Source organism: Rhipicephalus microplus, unplaced genomic scaffold (genome assembly GCF_043290135.1).
Source record: "Rhipicephalus microplus isolate Deutch F79 unplaced genomic scaffold, USDA_Rmic scaffold_12, whole genome shotgun sequence".
Lineage (NCBI taxonomy): Eukaryota > Metazoa > Arthropoda > Arachnida > Ixodida > Ixodidae > Rhipicephalus > Rhipicephalus microplus.
Window position 1 is genome coordinate 47,702,336 of NW_027464585.1, and position 23,342 is coordinate 47,725,677.

At 46.8% G+C, this 23,342-nt stretch overlaps 2 protein-coding genes across 11 annotated transcripts in view; one reads left to right on the forward strand and one right to left on the reverse strand.

The window, feature by feature from the left end:
* LOC119168190 (sphingosine-1-phosphate phosphatase 2) overlaps positions 1-23,266 on the reverse strand; it is a 325,637-nt gene extending 302,371 nt beyond the window's left edge. For 4 of the 9 annotated variants that reach the window (XR_012888520.1, XR_012888521.1, XM_075882536.1 and 1 more), the window contains exon 1: positions 22,618-23,260. Coding sequence is in view for 6 of the 9 variants with exons in the window: in XM_075882536.1 (XP_075738651.1) it covers positions 22,618-23,124 (507 nt within the window). In the remaining 3 variants the exon portion in view is untranslated. Of the gene's footprint in view, positions 1-22,617 lie in introns of all 9 variants that reach the window. The other 5 variants (XM_075882538.1, XM_075882537.1, XR_012888522.1 and 2 more) reach the window with 4 other exon arrangements.
* LOC119166789 (uncharacterized) lies at positions 1,683-7,872 on the forward strand. 2 transcript variants are annotated; one of them, XM_037418131.2, is made up of 2 exons: positions 1,683-2,238; positions 7,336-7,872. In XM_037418131.2, exons 1-2 carry the CDS (start codon positions 1,834-1,836, stop codon positions 7,456-7,458), a joined length of 528 nt encoding a protein of 175 aa, XP_037274028.1. In that variant the 5' UTR covers positions 1,683-1,833; the 3' UTR covers positions 7,459-7,872. The 2 variants fall into 2 exon arrangements, with proteins under 2 accessions (XP_037274028.1, XP_075738656.1); XM_075882541.1 differs by lacking the exon at positions 7,336-7,872 and adding an exon at positions 5,860-6,299 and having other exon boundaries at positions 1,684-2,238.
* Positions 23,267-23,342: the final 76 nt, after the last annotated feature.

Consider the following 23,342-nt stretch of genomic DNA (forward strand, 5'->3'; position numbering starts at 1 on the left):
ATATCTGGGATAAGCAATGGGACCGAGTACCTAAGGGAACACGAAATATATGTGACGACTAAAGGTAACAGGAATGCAGCAGTGATGAAAAATAGGGCACTGTGGAATTACAATAGCTATGATGTTGTAAGAGGAATATGGAAAGGGGTTATGGTTCCTGGGCTGACGTTCGGCAATGCAGTCTTGTGCATGAGATCAGAAGTTCAAGCAAGATTAGAAATTAAGACGTGGAATAGGTAGGCTTGCTTTAGGAGGTCACGGGAGTACATCAAATCAGGGAGTACAAGGTGATATAGGATGGGCATCATTTGAGGGCAGAGAAGCTAGCAGCAAGATAAAATTTGAGAAGCGATTGAGAGAAATGGGGGAAGAGCGTTGGGCTAGGAAAGTATTCAGCTACTTGTACATGAAGAATGTCGATACAAAATGGAGGAAGCGAACTAGAAAATTGACTGGTAAATACCTAGAAAACAGCAGGTGGCCAAACCAAAAAGAACTATCGGTTAAGAAGAAAGTGAAGGAAGCGGAGACTGACATGTGGAGAATTGGCATGATGAAGAAGTCTGCACTAGAGATCTATCGAACTTTTAAGCAGGAAATTGTCAAGGAAAGGATCTATGATAATACTCGGGGTAGTTCTCTACTGTTTGAGGCCAGGACGGGAGTATTGCGAACCAAGACATATCGGGCCAAATACAAAGGGGTAGACACAGTATGCAGTGCGTGTGGAGAGGAAGAAGAAACTGCCGAACACTTGATAATGTTCTGTAAAGGGCTTCACCCTATAGTACAGGATGATGGCGCGGAGTTCTTCAAAGCACTGGGGTTTAGGGACAGGAAGGGCAAAATAGACTTTAAGCGAGTAGACTTAACTAGAAGGAGGTTATCTGATTGGTGGCTAAAGTCAAGGCACGAGTGAAAATTAAACCCTTCACTACAAAGTACAAATCCTCAACCTCACTATTTAAAGGGGAAAAAAAGATAAATCTAATAGTTGGTTCAACAAGTATTACGGCTAGGTGGCGTTAGCCGCCGCCCGATCTAAAAGGTACAGCCACATCCATCCATCCATCCATCCATGGAACGATACTGAAATGTAATGTCGCCGGCCGGGAGCCGGCTTCTTGGGCTCATCGGGAAGAGCATTTCTCCGTGTTTAGCTTTTCCGCCTCAGCTGGCTCCTGCCTTTAAAAACAAACGCACAAAAAGCAAGTGTTTGAAGGTCGTTTCGAGGCCCTTGATTGGCTGTTGCCGCCATGTTGCCTGAGCTCGCTTCGCCATTGGCCCGATGCTCCATCCGGGAGCTCGTCGTCTGCTGCTTGTGCGTCGCGAGGACATGGCTCTCGAAAATTGCTACTTCGTGACGTGTTCACGGCTCGATGATCACTTAAGATATAATTACGCTGTAGTTAGGAGCAGTAGGCGGATGCGCGATCAGGTTACTACGAGCGCGGCGCGTCATGGGAGTAGTCTTTAGCCCTCACTCCGCCTACAGCGAGACTGCGGGCAGGAACGACGCGCTAGCGCACTCGTAGCGAGTGCTTCGTCGCAAGCAACGAAGCTGTAAGCGGCGGCACGGTCAGATTACTAGAGTGCCCGCACCGGATGCACGATCAGATTACTACGAGCGCGGCGCGTCATCGGAGTCGGCTTTAGCCCTATCTTCGCTGACAGCGAGACTGCAGTCAGGAACGATGCGCTAGCGCAATTAAAACAACCCGCGGGTTGTTTTGGATGCGCTGGACACTTTTTACTCCTTCTTTGGCGCACATTATGACGACGTAGCAATGGACCACTTTTTCCAGTGCGAAGGGAGAGGTTTGAAGTTGTTGCATGGCAAGAGTTGGCAAAGTAACCCCCGTAGGTGGGCTTTGCGGCTGTGCCAATTTACAGACCGCCAATCCGTTCATCCTGATCATGCAGGTTTTTGCCCGCATCATCACCGACCTGCTCGTGTCTGCCTTTCTGACAGCCTCGTCTGCCACTCCGGGAAACTTCGGGCCTGCTGGCAACGGAAGTGAACCTTGCGTTTCCCTCCTGCCTGTCACCCGTGCTGCAGGACCTTCAGCAGCGCCCCCAATCCCGCTGTGGATCATCGAAAGGAATCTAGCTGCCCTATCGCCGTCGACAACATCCTATGCGCAGACTATAAAGCAGCAACCACCGTCCACCGCGCCCTGTGGGCTTCGCAGCTGTGCCAATTCACAGACCGCTAATCCGTTCATCCTGATCATGCAGGTTAGTAGCTCGTATCAAGCACTTACTAAAAAATCGAGTGATTACTTTTTGGTGCAGCTGCCAAGCCCACAGTGCTGCCTTTTACTTGTTTCTGAATGTATTGATGTCATACGCGCCTTGCCACTGCTTTCAGGGGATGTAGAGACAAACCCCGGTCCTGACAAAATCGTCCTCGAAGAACTGAGAAAGTTGTTTGCCGGCCAGGCCACTTTGATAGCCGAGATGCAGAGCCTCAAAACCCAGCTAATAAGTACAAACAACTCTATCACTAATCTAAGCACCCGTCTCGCAGACTTAGAAAAGCATTATTAAAGTCTTCTAGCTCTCCAAACAGAAGTTGACGCCTTTAATTCTAAGACCGATCAACTAACCCATCGTATGTGTGGCATTGAAGAGCGCCTTGACGACCTCGAAAACCGTTCCCGATGCAACAACTTAATATTTTACGGGTTTCCCGACACCAACCCGAAGAAAAGATATGCTCAATCGGAACAAATAATCATTAACCACTGTCTCGAAATCTTTGGTCTTACAGTCGAGACTAAAGATATAGAGCGTGCACATCGTCTAGGGCATTACAACACTAACCGAAAACGACCCATTATTGTTAAGCTTTCATCCTTCAAAACTAAAGAATCTATCTTTTCGAGCGGCCCAAAACTAAAAGGCACTAATTTCAGCGAAGATTTCACGCGTCCAGTTCGAACTGCACGAAAACATCTTGTAACCTTTGCTAGAAGCAAGTCCGTACCATTTTCATTACGCTTCAAAACCCTGCACATCGGAGCGCAGCACTATATCTTTGACAATGCAGCAGGAATTGTCAGAGCCGTATCGTAGGGATTATGTCGCCCTCAGCTAGCATGCCACGAGCCCCATACAAACGCAAGAGCAAACCTGTCATTTTCTGTACTTTATACTAACATACGTAGTCTTCCTCCCAAGCGCGCGCCCCTGTCTAATCTAGTACAATCATCCGGCAGTAGTGTACTGATACTAACAGAAACATGGCTCAGTGACGACATTTCAGATACAGAGCTACTGGCCGACTTGTCAAACTTTAACGTCTTTCGTCACGATCGTAAAAATGCACATGACGGAGGCGTACTCATCGCCACTAAAAATAACTATCATGCTCTCTAATCAACACATCTTCCCAACTAGAATCATTATGGGTAATATGCCGTGCCCCTCGCGAAGCAATAATACTTGGCGTATGCTATAGGCCCCCTCGAACTGACCCAGACTTCCACCGCAAACTTAACGAAATCTTATCCCAGCTAACTAATAAACACCCTAACGCATGTATTCTGCTTTATGGTGATTTTAACTTTCCCTCCATTAATTGGCTCACTCAGGTTTCACCAACCTCGGGAAATACTGAAGCAAGAAAATTCGTCGATGTTTGCCTCAACTTTAACATCATCCAACAGGTAACCGAACCAATGCGCGTCACTAGTGAATCCTCAAACACTTTAGACCTGGTACTAACAAATAGCCCCGAAAGCTTAAAATCTATTGCATACTTACGTGAAATCAGCGATCACAAAGTCATTCATACCATATTTAACTTCACCCCAAAAATACGCCCCATTTTCCGCAAAACGATTCACTTGTATGATAAGGGTAATTATGAATTAATTAATCGGGAGTTACGAGATTTCCTACCATACTTCGAACTCAATCTCGGTTCCTGTTCTCTCAATGACAGCTGGCTAATGCTTAAGGACAAGATAACTGACTTGACTAATAAATTCATCCCCACAGTGAGCTTTACTGCCAATAAAAATAAACCATGGTTTTCCAGAAGTTTGAAAACACTTGAAAATAAAAAAAAAAAGCGCCTCTTCCGAGCTGCGAAGTTTAATGGTAATGCGTGCGCATGGGGCAAGTACTATGCTGCGGAAGATGCTTATTATGCTGAAATTAGAAAAGCGAAACAGACATTCTATCACAATGATTTATCTAAAATTCTGAAATCTAGCCCTAGAAAATTCTGGGAAATCATAAACCTGCAACTAACACGAGACATCACGCTTACAAACGATAGACATCACGCTTACAAACAATAAAAATGAAGACGTAAGCAACACTGTTTGTGCCAATATCTTTAACACCGCGTTCTCATCAGTGTTCACTAAAGAAGCCAACGTACCGTTTCCTACGCCACCTACTACGACATTACCAGTGATGGCCCCTGTTGTGTTATCCGTTAGTGGCATTTCATCACTCATTGACAAATTAAAACTTTCATCATCAGCTGGCGTAGACAATATTAACTCTAAATTGTTAAAATATACTAAGGAAAAAATTATTGCAGTGTACTTTTTGATGATATTCTCATTGTCACTCAAAACAGAAATTTTACCAGACGACTGGAAGGAGGGAAAGGTCATTCCAGTCCACAAATCAGGTAACAGACAGTCCCCCCTAAATTGTCGACCCAACTCTCTAATAAGCGTCCCCTGCAAAATCATGGAACATGTCATATATTCACACATCATGAACTTTCTTGACACCAACAATTTTTTTCATTCTTCCCAGCACGAATTTCGTAAATCATTATCCTGTGAAACCCAACTTGCTATATTTATTCATGATATACACTCTTCTCTCGGCCGTCACTGTCAGACCGATGCAATCTTTCTCGACTTCGCAAAAGCCTTTGATAAGGTACCGCACAAACGCCTACTGTTAAAACTTTCCCAGCTGAACCTGCACCCCAACATTCTTGCATGGATCACACAATTTCTTACTAACCACTCTCAGTTTGTCTCCATTAAAAATACCCTGTCTAGCTCCCTACCAGTAACATCCGGCGTCCCCCAAGGATGTGTACTCGCACCCCTCTTGCTCCTAATATGTATTAATGATCTTCCTGTTCATGTATCTTCCCTTTCCGTTTATTTGCCGACGACTGTGCCATCTATCGCACAATTACTAACATTTCTGATCGAACTACACTCCAATAGGATCTAGATCTCGTGCAACAGTGGTGTGATCTTTGGTTAATGAAGCTTAACCCCACTAAATGCAAACTCGTCTCATTTCAATGCCAGCGTAATCCTTTATCATTCTCACACCTAATCTCTAATTCCGCTATCGAACATGTTCAGTCATATAAATACCTAGGCGTCACCTTAACATCTGACCTTTCCTGGAACACACACATCAACAACATCATATCATCCGCGAACAGATCCCTCGGTTTCCTAAAGCGTCATTTGGGTGACGCACCACTAGACATAAAACTTCTGGCTTACAAATCGCTCATCAGACCTAAACTAGAATATGCAGCGCCCATCTGGAGCCCGCACCAGATATACCTAATAAACGAAATAGAATCTGTACAAAATCGTGCCACTAGGTTCATTCACGTTTCATATTCATACGACATAAGCATATCATCCCTAAAACGTGACATTGATATTGCTAATCTTTCTGTGCGTCGCCGCATCGCCAGCCCCTGTTTGTTTCACAAGTTTTTTCACAGTTCCCTCAATCAAGCACCTTACATCATCCCACCAACGCGCATATCTCATTGCACAACCCATCCTTATTCAATCGCACGCGCACGCGCTCGCACTACTACTTTTGATGCCTCATTTTTTCTTCGCACAGCAGTGGACTGGAATGGCCTTCCCCGTGACATTGCAGCCATCACGTGTTCATCAACGTTTGCGCAAAACATAAATACATATTGTTTGTCAGAAGATCACTCTCTGTAATCTCTAATTGTTAACCCACCCCTTATGTAATACCCCCTCAACGGGGTCTTTAAGGCAATAAAGTGAAGTGAAGTGAATGAAGTATTAGCAAAAGCTCCTCAACTGGACCCGTCACTCGAAACGCTCCTTGAGTGACGTTTTCTCATTCACAAACCGCCCTTCACTTGAAACGATTCCTTCACTTGAGAAAATATCGAGCGTTTCCTTGAGATTGTCAAGGAAGCGATTGAGCTACCTTGAATCGCCCCTCGAGTGAAGTTTCTGCGCTAACATCGCGTCCATGGCGGAGCCCGTCTCGCTTTGACGGTGTTTAACGATCAATTTGGCTGCCACCGCCGCGTTCTTTCAACAGTGACGGTGCACGTTCACTACGGAGCTGTCTTGTAACGATTTGACAACGGCTGCTGTGGCGCTGGGGCAGGCGGCCGTAGTGTCAAGCGGAGCCCTTACCAGTGCCGTGATGTGTTGTGTTTCGTGCATGAGCCAGAGGATTACCTGCCTTCGGGCGTGCGTATACTCGTCGTGCGAGTGATTTCAGACTTACTGCGGACGCCAGTGCTTTCAAGTGTTTCGATGAAGCTTGCACACCACAACATTTCAAGCGTGGCGCGAAAGCTTGACAAAGAAGCTTAGAGGAAACGTAATAGCAAACTTTCGATGCGCTGCATTCACCATACTCCTGAGCGGCTTCCTCTCCAGTGAATCTTTGCTACCCTAGCCTAAATATAGGGCGAAGCACACTTTCATTAGATGATCGTTTGTATCTACGAGAAGGTAAGTTGTCCTTTTTCTTTTTTTTGTTCATTTTCCCCCCTGCTCTGGTCAGATCACTATTAGAGACAGTTGAGGAAGAACAAAACACAATCCAATTGTGCCCAATGAGTGTGCTGTAGTTGCTACTACGCGTGAAACATGACTTCGTTATACAGTGTCTATGCAGCTCACAATGCCAATGAACAACCACACCCAGCTTTAGGGAATCAAGCAGAGGCTCGTGCTCTGTGAAACATGCACAGGCACGCAAGAATGCATGGAGTGTCGTATAAAAATGCAGACATACGAAATAGAAATACAGCAGATACATTATAAGATTGTTTTTTTTTTTATAATGGTTGAACCCCCCCTTCGCGAAGAGATATTGCTGGCTATGCCATTGATTCGTTCAATTAGGTTATCGAATCACATAACGATATGCCTGGTGAGCTGCCCAAGTGCCTGAGCCAAACATGTGTCAAAAAAGGCAAACTTTAATAACTCAACCATGTCTGTCCTTTACCACAAGAAATATTAATGAATGTGTGCACCACTAGAGCTTTGATGTCCTAGCTATTACGTTTTTCTAGTATTATTTCTTGCCTCTTTTGTGCAGGGGTCAGGCTGCCGACAGAAGAACACAGAGGAAAGGTCTGCTAACACATGCTGTATTAGCAATGCATTGCAGAGTTTGCACGACTGTATACAAGAGGACAAAATCTGTAGTAAATGCATGTAGCAGCACTGCATCAGACCTGCTATGGTGTCTACTACCTTGATCTTATTTATGATGTCCTACAAGCTCAAACTTTATCTTGACGGTGGGTCAGCTGCATATGCTTGATTGATGGACACTTTCCAGTTGCACTCTTGTATTTGCCACATTGCTCTTCATCGGCCACATGTAATTAAGGATCATTTTGCCATTCGCAATTTCTGCTTTGTTCATTTATTATACATAATTATCGTCACGTTTGTCTTTTCAGGAAGAGACAGGATCACTAAAACCATTTTTCCTATTCTACAGGAAAGCAGTTCTATAAAAATCAAACTTGTTTTATATACAGCAGCACCACTCCCCTTCGACGAAACTGAGATGCCATGGTTCCAATGTGCAGACATGCTAATGTTGCAACAATAGCGGATATTTTTTATTTCCATGATTTTGACCAGATGTATATGCAATGACTGCAATACTCTTGAGCATTTTTTATCACTTTGTTGCACTGTCTTTATCAAATCAGCAGAGTAAAATACTCTGCTTCTTGGTGACACTTTCTCCAATGTTCAAGAAACCCACGCGGTCGTTTTCAAGACAGAACAGCGCCAAGAGTTAGAAGCAGCTTCGATTTTATGATTTCCAAAAAAAAAAGAGATCTCCTATAAATTATGTGCACTGCCGAGGCTTTGGGATGCATCAGACACCATGATTATTTTCAAGAGGTATTCCCAGCAATAATATTCTACGAATAAAAGCCAAAACATAAGTGCAGAGGTCATTCATGCATTGACGAATGTGCATCTGAGCTTGCAGATAAAGGAGACGGGACAAAACTTTTAAGACGTTGCCGCTGTGTAAACTTGGAGACAAAAGCTACAAAGATTTGAAGGTTACGTCTATTCAATTCTGTCTTATTGGGGCATCCACAAATGCAAAGGGAATGGAAGATAGATGGAGAAAAAAAGGACTGCTTACTCTGAGGCATTCTTGGAAGTATAAAATTTTAAATTGAAACACACACACTCACACAAACATACACTGTTAACCGACTATATATACAGACAAAATCCACAATAACGAAACCTTGCGACTATGAAATCCCTGCGGCAACGAAATATTTCCGGATCCCCGGCAAACATTTATAGAAGCCCATGTATTACGTATCTCACGGCAAAGAAATGTTTTTGGACAGCGATCCCACACTAACGAATTTTTTACCACAGTGCGGGCTTTATTTTACCCTCCCGCCAAAGCGTAACTGTCGAAAATATGCCCATATGCGTGTTATGCGCACTCAAAATTCGTAAAGGTCTGCTTTTGCAGCGCTAGCACGGGTACCGCCATTTTTGTTTACTTAAGTCGGCGATGGGGTCTGTGTCCGGCAACATGCCTGGCCACACTGCAGCAGGCGATGGCAAATGATCACGCGGGCTTCACCACCACCGTGCAATCATCACGCACGGATTGCACTTTGGCCTCAGCAGACGAAGATTTGGACGAAGGAGGAGGAGGAGGAGGAATAAATGAGGAAGGACAGGGAGAAGGCGCACTTGACGGCGAGAGTGGTGGCAGTGCAGTGCCTCTATCCCTGACCAATGCCTGGGGGGAACTTCGAGCCATCGACATTGACATCCCAGATGAACTCACCGTTGATGCCTTCGTTCGCGCCGATGACGACGTAGTCGTGTACGAGGAAGTGACTGACAAGGCCATTATCGAAAGCGTGCGCGAAGCTGACGACACCGAGGACTGAGAAGAGATGCACGTGGAGAAACCTAACCTGCGGGTTGTTTTGGATGCGCTGGACACCCTTCGCTCCTTCGGCGCAGATGACGACGACGTAGCAATGGACGACTTTTTCCAGTGCGAAGGGAGAGCTTTGAAGTTGTTGCATGGCAAGGGTCGGCAAAGTAAGTTGACTGACTTCTGGCAATAAATTTCCGTTCTGCTGGCCGTATCACTCGCAGCAACGAAATCCTCGCGAAAACGGAATTTTCCGGTTTCCCCGGCGATTTCGTTATTGCGGGTTTCGACTGCACTGCTAATTGAAGAAAACAATAACATTAGTTGAAGAAAGGCACACGATTGCTTTTTTTTAACTTGCGTAGCAGTCTAATTCTAATGCTCAGCCTTGAGTATACTATGCCTACTTTTTAAGACTATCCTGGTATAACCTTGAATAGCATTTGTGAGCATTGTCTTCCAAATTTCCTATTACACACAAAGGAACAACTATGAAAGTGCCACGTTGAAATTCGCAGTAAATGAGAAAAATAACGATAGCACAGTCCCATGAAATTAGGAACTGTGCACGTACAACCGCACCGAGAACGAATTTACGTACAAGTAATTCTTCCATACAATTTGGTAGTGAATTCTGAAAGCACGCTAATGTAATGTGATATATAGTAAAAATTACTAATTCCACCACGTTATCCGTTTGTTGGATACACTAGTCATCAGGAGGCTCTCAGCAAAGCGAAAGTAAACAAAGCAACAAACCATCTATTGCGCTTCCTATCATCACTCACGTAGTTCGATAGCCACCCCGGTGAAAGTAGGGTCTCAACAACACACATGCAAACACTACTGTAAACATAAACTGCAATTATTAGATGCATACGAGACGAAATGAACTAAGCAGATAGAAATGTTCAGCAGCAGATGAAACGCCAGCAGCTGTTCATTTCAGCTCCCTGGGTGAGACTGTTGCCAGACTTGAAGCGAAGGTTTTGCTAATTCTACCGGCTCAAAGCTTACGAAAAGCACGCTACCACTCTAGATGCATGCACTTTGCTGTGATGTCAGTTTCTAAAAAATAATAATTAAGAAAAGCATTCATTTATTATACAGAGATAGGTTTTTATTAACCACAATTACAAATACTCTCGTTATCAGGCACTTTTATTCGTCCATGCAGTTCACTTAGGTGAAAGGAGCATTTCCAAGGCTTAACTTGACAAAAGAAGTGTGGAGGAGCGTTCACAAAATGCAGCGGCTCCTTGAGTGGAGGAGCACGCTCCGCCTTGACTTCATCAAGTCGAGAGAAGCCCTTGAGGGAAGGAGCGTTTGTGAATACAAGGGTAAGACCCAAACACGAAATGGGCCTTGTGAGAAGCTACTAGTGAAACTGAACACATGTGTGTATGGTGTAGACGGCAGCTTCAAACAGTTGTTGAGGTAGTAAAGTTGGCGGAGACGGCTGGATAGCGGGATAAGGGTTGAACTTAGGGTTGTCAGGTGCTCGGTCCGATGACCGGGCGGGCGATGGCTAAGGAAGCTAGGAAAACCACGGGCAAGAGTGAGTGAGAATGCAAGCGCTGGTGCTACTCAGTCGAGACAGCATTCATGAATTTGACCGAGGCGTAGAGTGTGCAGGCTGTGCGAGGCAATGAAGGCGGCCGTGCTGGGCATGGAGGCTAGTATCGAGAGGCTTCAGGGGGAGCTTAGGGCGTAACGGGAGCAGAGGATAGAGCTCCAAAAACAGCTCGGAGCATCGTGTGAGCGAGAGAAGGCTGCCGCCAGCCTATTAGAGAAAATGAGGGCAACCTTTGAAAACAACGAGAAGGGCGGACCGAGCTCAAGTAGTGGGTAAAGGAGCTAATGGCACTTTGCCCAGGCCCCAAGCAGTGTGAAATGGAAGGCATGGGCAGCGGAGAAGGCGACAGACGGGAAGGAACAGGCAAGAAGGGAGGTCAAGGAGCCAGAGTGTCTGGCCACGGAAGGGAGGCTCCGAGAACATACAATTCGGTGGCAAGGCAGTCTTCGAGCAGGGCAGGAACACAGGACACACGGCAGAAAAAGAAGCGGGTGAAGCAAAGAGGGGCGCCATCGCAAACAGGAAGCCAACAATTGGAGCGAATAAGGGTCCTAGTCCTGAGGGACTCTAATAAGGCCAGGGTTAGGGATGGCATCTTCACGACAGTAAAGGAATATAGGAGAGTGAGGGTGGAGGCCCAGTCAGAGAAGTGGATGGTGGATGCACTAGTTAAAGCTCAGGAGGTTGTAGACGACAGCATGGAGGACGAAAATCTCGTCATTATTCATGCTGGGCCCAATGATGTCCTGATGAGCGAGAGTCAGAACATTCAGACACAAAGGACGGGAGGCGTAGACTCCGGACGCCTATGGAAGTAGTGTGCATGTTACCATATGCACAGTCCCAGAGGTCCGGGGGTCGTCTCGTGGGATTGAAAGGAGGGTAGTGAAGGCTAACTGTGTTATCAGGGGAGGGGTATGAGCCGGCAGCTCGGATACAGCACAATGGAGGTGAACCAAGACGTGTACAAGCCCGGCACTCGCCCCTTTTGCACAAGTTGGCATTTATTACAGCGGTGCGGCGGGCAAGAGGCTTGGTAATAGGACGGGTCGTCAAGCCCCAGTTGGAACCAATGCCCTGAGGCCAACAGTGTAGACAAAGTCGATTCTAAAGGGCCACCAATATGCAAGCCGCACGAGGTCCGCGGGAGAAAAAAAAAATCGACCTAAGTGCAAGGGAGCAAATCGACGTAAGCGTAAATCAGACAAAGGCTATATCAACAAGCAGGGCGGCAGGAAAGGTTGAAGTGAAGATGATAGAACAGTTAAGGCAGGAGGAGCTGATGGTATATGGGGTTGTGGAGACACAACTTCGGGACATCGAGCAACCACTTTGAAATCCTGACTATGTATGGGAATAGTGCAATAGAACAGAAGGCAGAAAAAGGGGAGGTGGAATTGGGGCATTTATACATAAAAGTATGTGTTGGCAAAGAGATAAGCATGGATGCATGGAACATTTATGGTTAGAAAGGAAAGTAGCTGGGCAGAATGCACTCCTTGGTTTGGTGTACTTGTGGACGGCAGCAAAGGCCAGACAGGAAAACCAGGCAATGGTGGAGTGTATATCAAAGGACATTGAGGAATTAGGAGGAGAGCGTGAGATAATTATACTAGGAGATATGAATGCGCACATAGAAGTTGGAAGACAATCTGTTCTCACTGACGCAGTGCGTCGAAATAGCAGAAAAGGAACACAGGCCCCTGTGGCTAGCATTTTTGGATATCAAGGGAGCGTACGATAGCGTGGATCAGGAGACCTTGTGGGGAATACTGGACACACTAGGTGTGGGGAATGTAGTCACTAATCGTTTAAAAGAAATATATAAAACTACCAAGGTGGGAAAAACAGGTATCCAAGCCCACAGTGGTGAAACGTGGACTTAGGCAGGCGTGCCCACTGTCACCCTTGTTATTCATGATGTACCTACAAGGATTAGAGGCCAAATTAGAGGCAAGTGGACTTGGCTTCAACCTCTCTTTAGTCAAACAAGGAAAACTCATTGATCAGGCACTACCAGCATTAATCTATGCAGAAGATATAGTGCTAATGGCTGACAACAAGGAAGATTTGCAGAGGTTGATGGACATCTGCGGTAATGAGGGAGATAAGTTAGATTTCAGATTCAGTGAGAAAAATCAGCAGTCATGATTTTTAATGATAACGAAGTTAGTGAGCTTAGAATACAGGAGTTTACACTAGAGATAACAGATAAATACAAATACCCGGGCATATGGATAAGCAACGGGACCGGGTACCTAAGGGAACACGAAATATACATAACGACTAAAGGAAACAGGAATGAGCGGTGATGAAAAATAGGGTACTGTGCAAATACAATAGGTATGATGTTGTGAGAGAAATTCGGAAAGGTGTCATAGTTCCTGGTCTGGCTTTTGGCAATGTGTTCTTGTGCATAAGATCCGAGGTTCAAGCAAGATTTAGAAATTAAGCATTGTGGAATAGGTAAGCTTGCTTTGAGAGCTCACAGGAATACACCAAATCAGAAAATACAAGGTTATTTGGAATGATGGATATCATTCAAGGGCAGGGAAGCATCAGCAAGATAAAGTTTGAGAAGCGATTGAGAGAAATTGGAGAGAAGCAAGGGGCTAGGAAGGTTTTCAGCTGCTTGTACATGAGGAATATGTCGATACAAAATAGAGGAAACGAATTAGAAAATTTATGGGTAAATACTTAGAAAAGAGCAGGTGACAAACCAAAAAGAACTATCCGCTGAGAAGAAAGTGAAGGAAACAGAGACTGAAATGTAGAGAATTGGCATGATTAAGAAGTCCGCACTAGAGATCTATCGAACTTTTAAGCAGAAAATTGCCAAGGAAATGATCTATGATAATACTCGGGGTAGTTCTCTACTGTTTGAGGCCAAGACGGGACCATTGCGAACCAAGACTTATCACGCCAAATATGAAAGGGTGGACACGGTATGCAGTGCGTGTGGAGAGGACGCGGAAACTTCCGAACACTTGATAATGTTCTGTAAAGGGCTTTACCTTATAGTTCAGGATGATGGCGCAAAGTTTTTCAAAGCAGTGGTGTTTAGGGACAGGGAGGGCAAAATAGACTTTAAGTGGGAAGAATTAACTAGAAGAAGGTTGTACGCTGAAATCAAGGCAAGAGTGCAGCCATATCAATCAATCCAAAAATCACATTACCAAATGTTATATATATATATATATATATATATATATATATATATATATATATATATATATATATATACACAAGAAAGAGACGACGAAACTTTCACGGAAGCGTCTTTACTTAGCGTTTTCAGCTTGTGGACCAGCCTTCGTAAGTATGTGACAAGAGTTCATACATGGCTTTAAAAGCTCCTTTTAATAACAGGTCAGCGCCATCTGCGCTGGTTAGCATTACGATGCGCATCATAAAATGTCACGTGCTTCAGAAAAAGAAAAAAAAGGACAAAAAACTGGAAAACCAGAAAAGTACACACATACTGAAGATATGGTTGAAGATTCCCTTACATGTACTGTGACGTGATACCTAGCTTATACGTAGTTAAGAGATGTAGAAGCGCAGTGGTGTAATGACATTACATGGCAGCATAAGAACAATCTTAGTGATATGTGAACGTATAATGAAAGCCCCACTGTGAAATGATGGAAGATAAATTTTAAAAAATAAAAAGGGCAGACATAGAAGGTGTAATTTAGGCGGTACAATTTGAAACCAGTGCATCATCGCTCTTCACCTAGTGAAAGACAGGTCAGTTTTCCTTTATTTTCGTTTATTCGAGCTGAAACAGTGTTAAATTTATGAATGAGATATGATTCGCGCAGTTCACCATCATGGCTGGTGCGGAATCCCGATTCTAGTATCGTGACTTTGAGGTTACTAAGTGAGTGGCCGGGCATGTTCACATGCTTTGATAATGGAAGGTTTGGTTGGGCTTTGGCATGCGATCTGTGATTGTTGAAACGTATTCTGAATGGGGTTTCAGTGTGGCCTATCCATTGCATATGGCAGGTGCCACACTCAAGCAAATTCACTACATTGGATGAATCACAATTAAAGCTTCCCCTAATTGTGAAAATGAATTGGTTAGATGTGCTGGTGGCTGTTAATGACAGTTCTATATGAGAACAAACTTTACAACGGGGTTTGTTGAAGCGGCTACAACCAGTACGGTTAGTGGTAGCAATTTTAGATGATGTCAGCATGTCACCTATGTTTTTTGAGCGCCTATACACTACTCGAGGAGGCTCAGGAAAGACCGCTTTTAGTCTGTCGCTTTGGGTGAGGATGTTGTAGTAATTACGCAGTATACCTTGAAATTTGGGGATGGACGCTGAGTGTGTTAGTACTAAGTTGGCTGACTGAAGCCCATTGCTTTTTATGCTACCTTTTAAACAGTCCATTCGATCGCGTCGTCAATAATTTTTTCCAGGTATTTTCGCTTAAGAAGCTTCTTTTTCAGATCATGGCAGCAGGAATTGAAATCTTGATCTTCAGAGCATATGCGCCTAAAGCGCTGTGCCTGGCAATATGGAATTCCAGTCTTCCAATGGCGCACGTGGCTACTTTCAAAATGAAGAAACTGGTGATTATCGGTTGGCTTTTTAAAAAGCTTCGTAATTAGGCGTCCATGGGAAATGGTAATCGTGACGTCGAGAAAGGCTACAGACAAGGGTGAGTAACTATGGGAGAATGTTATAGCGGGATGTGCCTGGTTGAATTTCGCTATAGTTTAGAAGTTCTGTTTCACCATGTGTCCAAATAAAAAATATGTCATCGATGTAGCGTTTGAAATGCTCAGGCTTTAGTGGCATACTCTTAAGAAACGAGTCTTCGAGCACTCCCATGAAGATGTTTGCGTACGTAGCGCCTATCTTTGTACCCATCGATGTTCCACTGATCTGTACGCAATGAGAGCCATTGAATTCGAAGTTATTCAACTCGAGAATGAGCTTAAGCAGTGTTTCGAGAGTTGACGTGTTAATTAGCTTGTCAGATTTGGAGTAGTCATATGAATCTAAAACAGCCTGTACACCGCCCTTGTGGGGTATGTTACTGTAGAGGGAGGTGACGTCCATCGTCACCAGAAGCGAACCATCAGGCACTGTTAGGTGTGATATTCCATTGAGAAAATCGTTGGTATCCTTAACAAAGAAAGCGAATGTGGGCAGAAGAAATTTTATCAAACTCTCAGTGTAACGAGATATGTTTTCTGTTACTGTTCGAATGCCCGAAACAATGGGACGGCCTCGATTTCCTGACTTGTGTATCTTTGGGAGCAGGTAAAATCTTCCGGCAACAGGGCTAAGCGGAATGAGGCTGCGTGCTGTCTTGATGGCGCTGACCTGTTATTGAAAGGAGCTTTTAAAGCCATGTATGAACTCTTGTCACATTACTCTGACGAAGGCTGGTCCACCAGCTGAAAACGTTAAGTAAAGACGCTTCCGTGAAAGTTTCGTCGTCTCTTTCTAGCATACAATACGTCGGGTCCAGCGTGAATGACGTTCAAAAAATCTGGTGTATATATATATATACACTAAAAAGTGGAGGACGATCAAAATGAAAACTTTTAATTTTTCCTACGTTTCAGCCAGAGACCGGCTTTCATCAGGGAAAACACGATACAAAAATGCGCTTTTCTTAAGTAGGCATGGTATATCAAGGGCCCCTGACACGTGAACTATCACTATCATACACTGATAGTGATAGTGATAGATAGTGATGTTTTGGCCTACTGTGACGTGGCGAGTAATTAACAGCAGAGAATGTCAAAGCAATGTCAAAGAAAGATTATGAGAATGCATGAACAGTGTCTACATCAAGTAGATCACATGAATAGCAGTTTGAAAAGTACAGTAATATCTACAAACAAAACTATCAAACCCATACAGCAAATCACACGCACAAAAAAAAAAGTATACCAGAAAACGTTCAAATGGAACATAATGCGTAACTAAGAATTTCATGGGGCACAAACAGAATTGATAGCACAAAGTCAAGAAATTCACTGCACCGAAAAGGTGTAGTAAAAATCTGCGTGTACAGTGATTATGAACAGACTGTGATGGAACTAGAACTTAGTTCTTCGCCGAAAGAAACGACAGTTTGCCTAACAATATATATATATATATATATATATATATATATATATATATATATATATATATATATATTAAAATAGAGGTGTTGTACGTCGAGAAAGGGTCAGACGTAGCTTGGCAAAATGTCCTTTATCAGGCAGGTCTGGCTAATGGCGAGCGGCGTGCGCGAGCTACTACTGCAGCCACCGATCATCATCGTCTTCTTCGTTGCCAGCAGAGCGTCCGTTACTCAGATTCATTAATTCATTACAATTACTCCCCGCGAAATAAGGAGCCATCCTGGCGACCTATGGACAAGTAAACACGGGAGGGTCGTAGCAGGGCTTAAGTCTCGAGACGTGGACAATTTCCTGGCCACGACGACGTTGGTCAGAAGATGGTTCCAGTGGCTCGATGAGGTAATTCACCGGTGACGTTTTTTGTAGCACACGATATGGGCCGTGATACTTGGGGACCAACTTGGTAGAAAGGCCAGGTGTAGCAGAGGGAACATGCAGCCAGACGAGTGAACCTGGATCGTAGGAAGTGGTGTTATTTGATGCGTCATGGTGGTGCTTTTGGCGTCCTTGGTCTTGGGTTGTGAATGCTCTTGCCAGTTGGCGGCATTCCTCAGCGTATGTAGCGGCTTGAGACAAAGTCGTGGACTCTGAGGAGTCAGGTTTATACAAAAGAATGGTGTCCATAGTGCAAGAAGGTTCGCGTCCGTAAAGGAGGAAAAAAGGAGAGAACCCAGTAGTGCTTTGAATGGCGGTATTATAAGCGAACGTGATAAACGGGAGCACTCGGTCCCAATTGGAGTGGTCTGACGAGATATACATAGACAGCATGTCACCAAGGGTGCGGTTGAAGCGCTCTGTCATTCCATTGGTCTGGGGATGATAGGCGCTTGTAGTGCGGTGAACGACGTGGCACTCACGCAGCAATGCTGTGATGACGTCTGACAAGAATACGCGACCACGATCGCTCAGTAACTCCCGAGGTGCTCCATGACGTAATACGATGTTGTGAAGAACGAAAGTCGCAACGTCTTTTGCTGTAGACGAGGAAAGGGATGAAGTTTCGGCATACCGCGTGAGATGGTCGACGGCAACTATGATCCAGCGGTTACCGTCAGCAGTGTTGGGAAGGGGACCATAGATATCGATGCCGACGCGGTCGAATGGTCGGGATGGGCATGGTAAGGGTAGCAAGGTACCGCTGGCGTGACAAGGGGGAGTTTTTCGTCTCTGGCACGTCGAGCAGGCCCGAACGTATTGTCGTATAAAACGGTACATGCCACGCCAGTAATACCGGAGACGTATGCGAGAATAAGTCTTCAGGAAACCTGCGTGGCCACATTGGGGGTCGTCATGAAACGTGGAACAAATTTCGGATCGCAGATGACGTGGAATCACGAGTAGCCACTGACGTCCACCGGGTGCGTAGTTGCGTCGGTACAGCACGTCGTCGCGAGTGGCGAAGTGCTCCACTTGCCGACGCAACGTGCGAGAAGGGGGGGAAGCCGTCCGCCCAGCCAGGATGTCTAGAATCGAAGCAACCCAAGGGTCCTTGCGTTGCTCAGATGGCATGTCGGCGATGGTGACGGCAGTGGCATCACAGGTTATACTTTCGCAGCAGTCCGGGTCAGGGGGTAGAGGCGAACGGGATAGGGCGTCTGCGTCCGAATGTTTCCGGCCGGAGCGATAGACCACGCGAATATTATATTCTTGGAGGCGTAATGCCCATCGGGCGAGGCGACCGCTTGGATCCTTCAATGACGACAACCAGCAGAGGGCGTGGTGGTCAGTCACGACGTCAAAAGGGCGCCCGTACACGTAAGGTCGAAATTTTTCTATCGCCCAAATAATGGCGAGGCATTCCTTTTCAGTGACAGAATAGTTGCTTTCGGCTTTGCTAAGAGTTCGGCTTGCGTAGGCAACCACGTACTCTTGGAAGCCGTCTTTTTTCTGTGCAAGAATAGCGCCTAGCCCGACACCACTAGCGTCGGTGTGGATCTCTGTGGGTGCCGATGGGTCGTAGTGTCGCAGAATAGGCGGCGACGTGAGGAGGCGGCGCAGTTCATTGAAAGAGTCGTCACAGGTGGCAGACCAGGCTGAAAGGTCTCTGGAGCCGGCGAGGAGCTTGGTCAAAGGAGCGATGATCGTCGCGAAATTGCGGACGAAGCGCCGGAAGTAAGAGCAAAGGCCTATGAAGCTTCGGAGCTCTTTCATGGTGGTCGGTTTGGGAAACGCTGAAACGGCTGTAAGTTTGGCAGGGTCAGGAAGAATGCCGTCTTTTGAAACCACGTGGCCAAGGATCGTAAGCTTTCGAGCGGCGAAATTGCACTTCTTCAGATTCAGTTGCAGCCCCGCGGCAGAAATACACGCGAGGACTTTCTCGAGGCGGGTTATATGGGTTGCAAAATCAGTTGAAAAGACGACAATATCATCTAAATAACAAAGGCAAACGTTCCATTTGAGGCCTCGAAGGATAGAGTCCATCATCCGCTCGAAAGTAGCTGGCGCGTTGCAGAGGCCGAAGGGCATCACTGTGAATTCGTAAAGCCCGTCGGGCGTGATGAAAGCAGTTTTTTCACGATCGGCCTCTGCCATGGGTACCTGCCAGTATCCAGAGCGGAGATCTAAAGAAGAGAAAAATTCGGCTCCCTGTAGGCAGTCCAAGGCATCGTCAATGCGTGGCAGCGGATAGACATCCTTGCGCGTGATTCGGTTGAGACGCCGGTAGTCCACGCAAAACCTGATGGATCCGTCCTTCTTCTTCACCAACACAACTGGAGAGGCCCAGGGACTGCTTGACGGTTCGATTATGCCACGTGTCAGCATGTTGTCAACCTGTTCATTGATGGCACGGCGTTCGGTAGTTGACACACGATATGGACGCTGCCGTAATGGCGTCTCTTGACCGGTATCTATACGGTGTACAACAGATGACGCTCGACCTAAGGAAGGCTGATTGTGGTCAAACGAGGCTCGAAAACGCTGTAGGAGCTTGATCAGCTGTTTCTGCTGCCCAGGCGTGAGGTTACAATCGATGGACTTGCGGAATACATCCATAGGTTCATTAGCGTCAGTTGCGGGTGTAATGGCACAAGTCGGTAGAAATGGCTTGTCTGGATTGATCGGGTCTTCGAAAATACAATTTAAGGTCTCGAGGCTTCCCAGACACTCACCGCGTAGCAGGATGTACGGGCAAGCAGAAACGTTGCACGCATAAAGTACCGCCGAACCATTGGAAAATTTGATGACGGCAAACGGGAGGACGATGGTTCGGTGTCGCACACTAGCTATAGTTGGTTGGAACAGGAGCGTCGAGTTAGTGGCAGCAGGGGAAAACACAGGCACTAGGACGGCGGACAACGGCGCGATGCGGACGTCAGCTGCGGCAAACACTTTCGAGGGACTGTGGTGGTCGATATCAAGGCACGGATTCGTCAACGTGAGTTCAGCACGAGCGCAGTCGACGAGGGCCTGATGGGTAGAAAGGAAATCCCATCCTAGTATCACGTCGTAAGATGAACGTGGGAGAACAACAAAGTTGACGGCGTACCAAACATCTTGAATAAGAACGCGTGCTGTGCACTGAGCTGTTGGCGCGATGAAATGGGAGGTGGCTGTACGCAGAGCAAGATTCGTAAGCGGCGTTGTAACTTTTCTCAAATCGCGACACAGTTTTTCACTAATTACAGAAATGACGGCGCCTGTGTCGACAAGTGCACGTACAGCAACACCTTCTACTAGCACATCAATTTCGTTGGACGGACAAAGAGGAGGTCTTAGAAAGTTCGACGACGACGCAGTTCTTGCCTCCGGAACTGCGGCTGTCAGTTTTCCTCTCGAGCGGGGCTCGTGCGCCGAAGCATCGGGGAGACAGATCGGCGACGGGGTGGTAATGACCGGCGAGAATCGACGGGGCGTCGTGGGGACAATGAGTCGGTGATAGGAGAAGATGGTCGCTGGGGATTCTGGGCAGCCTGGTAATTTGCAGAATTCCCATGGTCTGGAGGCTGGAAGTTGCGACGGCGACAGTAGCGTGCTATATGTCCCACGAAACCGCATGCGAAACAGATGGGTCGATTATCCAAGGTGCGCCATGGGTTAACGACAGAAGGTGCAGGGGGCGAAACGGGATGGGGTGCCGTGTATGTAGGCAGCGTCGTAGGGTAGGAGGACCCGGTGCCCCGGTATGCGCCAGAGACAGGTGGGGCTGGGGGTCTAGCAACGACGGCAGCGTAGGTCAGCGGTGTAGGGACAGGTGGCGATGGAGGCAGTGCTTGCGTGACCTGTGTCTCAATGACCTGGCGTAGACGGGGGTCTAACGAGGTCACTGGCGCGGATGCTTCGGCCACAAGAGAAAGCTGACGCGCAACTTCCTCACGAATGAATTGTTTGATTTGGGGGAGTAAGACGGTGTGATCAGCAGCGACGTCGTGTACGAGGGCGGAAACTTCAGCCGTATCTTCTGCGGCCCTGCGCGTCGAGACACGCTGCTTACGCAACTCGTCGTACTCCTGACAGAGGTGGACAACATCGGTGACGGTCTGTGGATTCCTAGCGACGAGCATCTGGAAGGTGTCGTCGTCAACTCCTTTGATGATATGCTTGATTTTGTCGCGTTCGGTTAGAGATTCATCGACGCGCTTGCAAAGGGACAAGACATCTTCAATGTAACTCGTAAAGGTCTCGTCCCTGCGCTGGACTCGACTATGGAGACGCTGTTCCGCGCGAAGCCGGCGCACGGCGGGACGGCCGAAGACCGCGGAGATGGTGGTCTTGAAGGCGGACCAGTTGGTAATTTCGCCTTGGTGGTTCTTGAACCAGAGGCTGGCCACATCAGCGAGGTAAAAGCGCACGTTTGTGAGCTGGTCGCAGGCGTTCCACTTGTTGGAAGCGCTTACGATTTCGTACTCGACGAGCCAGTCCTCGACGTCTTGTTCATCGTTGCCGCGAAAAATTGGTGGGTCGCGTTGCCGAGGCACGCCAGTACAGTAGACTGTTGGTGGTGAGGCAGCTTGAGAAGGGCCCGGAGCAGTCATGGTGAACGGTGAGGGTAGCGTCCGATTGCGAAGTTCCAGGTTGATGGGAACCCCGGCTCCTCCACCACTTAAAATAGAGGTGTTGTACGTCGAGAAAGGGTCAGACGTAGCTTGGCAAAATGTCCTTTATCAGGCAGGTCTGGCTAATGGCGAGCGGCGTGCGCGAGCTACTACTGCAGCCACCGATCATCATCGTCTTCTTCGTTGCCAGCAGAGCGTCCGTTACTCAGATTCATTAATTCATTACAATATATATATATATATATATATATATATATATATATATATATATATACCAAAAACAAAAGTGATGCTGGGTCCGGGAAATATTATTCGTATAGGAAAGAAGACGCACGTACGAAGTTATTTTATTGACGTTTCGGCCGTGGGTCCGGCCTTCATCCATGAAGTCCGGACCCACGGCCGAAACGTCAATAAAATAACTTCGTACGTGCGTCTTCTTTCCTATACGAATATATATATATATATATATATATATATATATATATATATATATATCGACCACGCACTATAAACAGCTAGCTATAAGGAGCGTATTGCGCCGTCTGATCGTTTCTGTTCTGAATTATTTTTTTTATTCTTTTGTTTGCGCCTTCTTTCTTGCTTAGGCATGCATCAAAATGCAAGCTCTCCAGGGCGGGTGATGTGCTGCTTTGGTCAAGCGTGGTGTTGTTTTACGTGTTTTGGCCTTATTTATATTTCACCTGGTATCGCTGCTGCGTCCAGAGCAGCAGCCCGAAGGGCACGGAGGCACCGGTCATCGCGTGCGTGGAGGGCATGCCGAACTCGGCCGCGTAGGCCCGGTCCAGCTGGACGACCGGCGGGGAGGCGGGCCGGGGCCAGCGCAACAGGTCCTTGGTCAGCCCGCCGCAGTACATCACCAGCGCCCACACGAGCAGCACGCGCCGGCACACCACGGCGTCCCAGTTCCACAGGATGAACGGGAAGAACGTCGCGTAGAATGCCTCGTAACCCAACAGCGATCCGAAGCGGAACACGTAATACCACACGGGCAGCTCGACGCGGCAGGGCACTGAGGCGTGACCCACCACCGCCGCACTTGTGTAGCCGTTGCGTTGCACGCCGTTGGGCACGGAGTCGTTTTTCGGCGCCGACAACCGGTAAACGCCGAAATAGTTTTGAACACGCTCCACGAGGAACGGGCTATTCAGGGCCGAGGAACGGCAGCGTTTCAGGGGTTCGTCCCACATGACAACGCAGCGGGGCCGATCAGCTGCGACGGGAACAACGAGCGGCCAGTGTCGCCGACGACAACGCGCGGCCGCGCCACAGAGCACCTAGGCGTGGCCACCTTCCAGATTAGAGAACGGAAACTGTACCAAACTGTTGCATCAAAATAACATGCAAATACGTAGCGGCGGCGTACTAAACTGCATTACCGCGAGGCGAGATAGCGCTAGTAGTACTA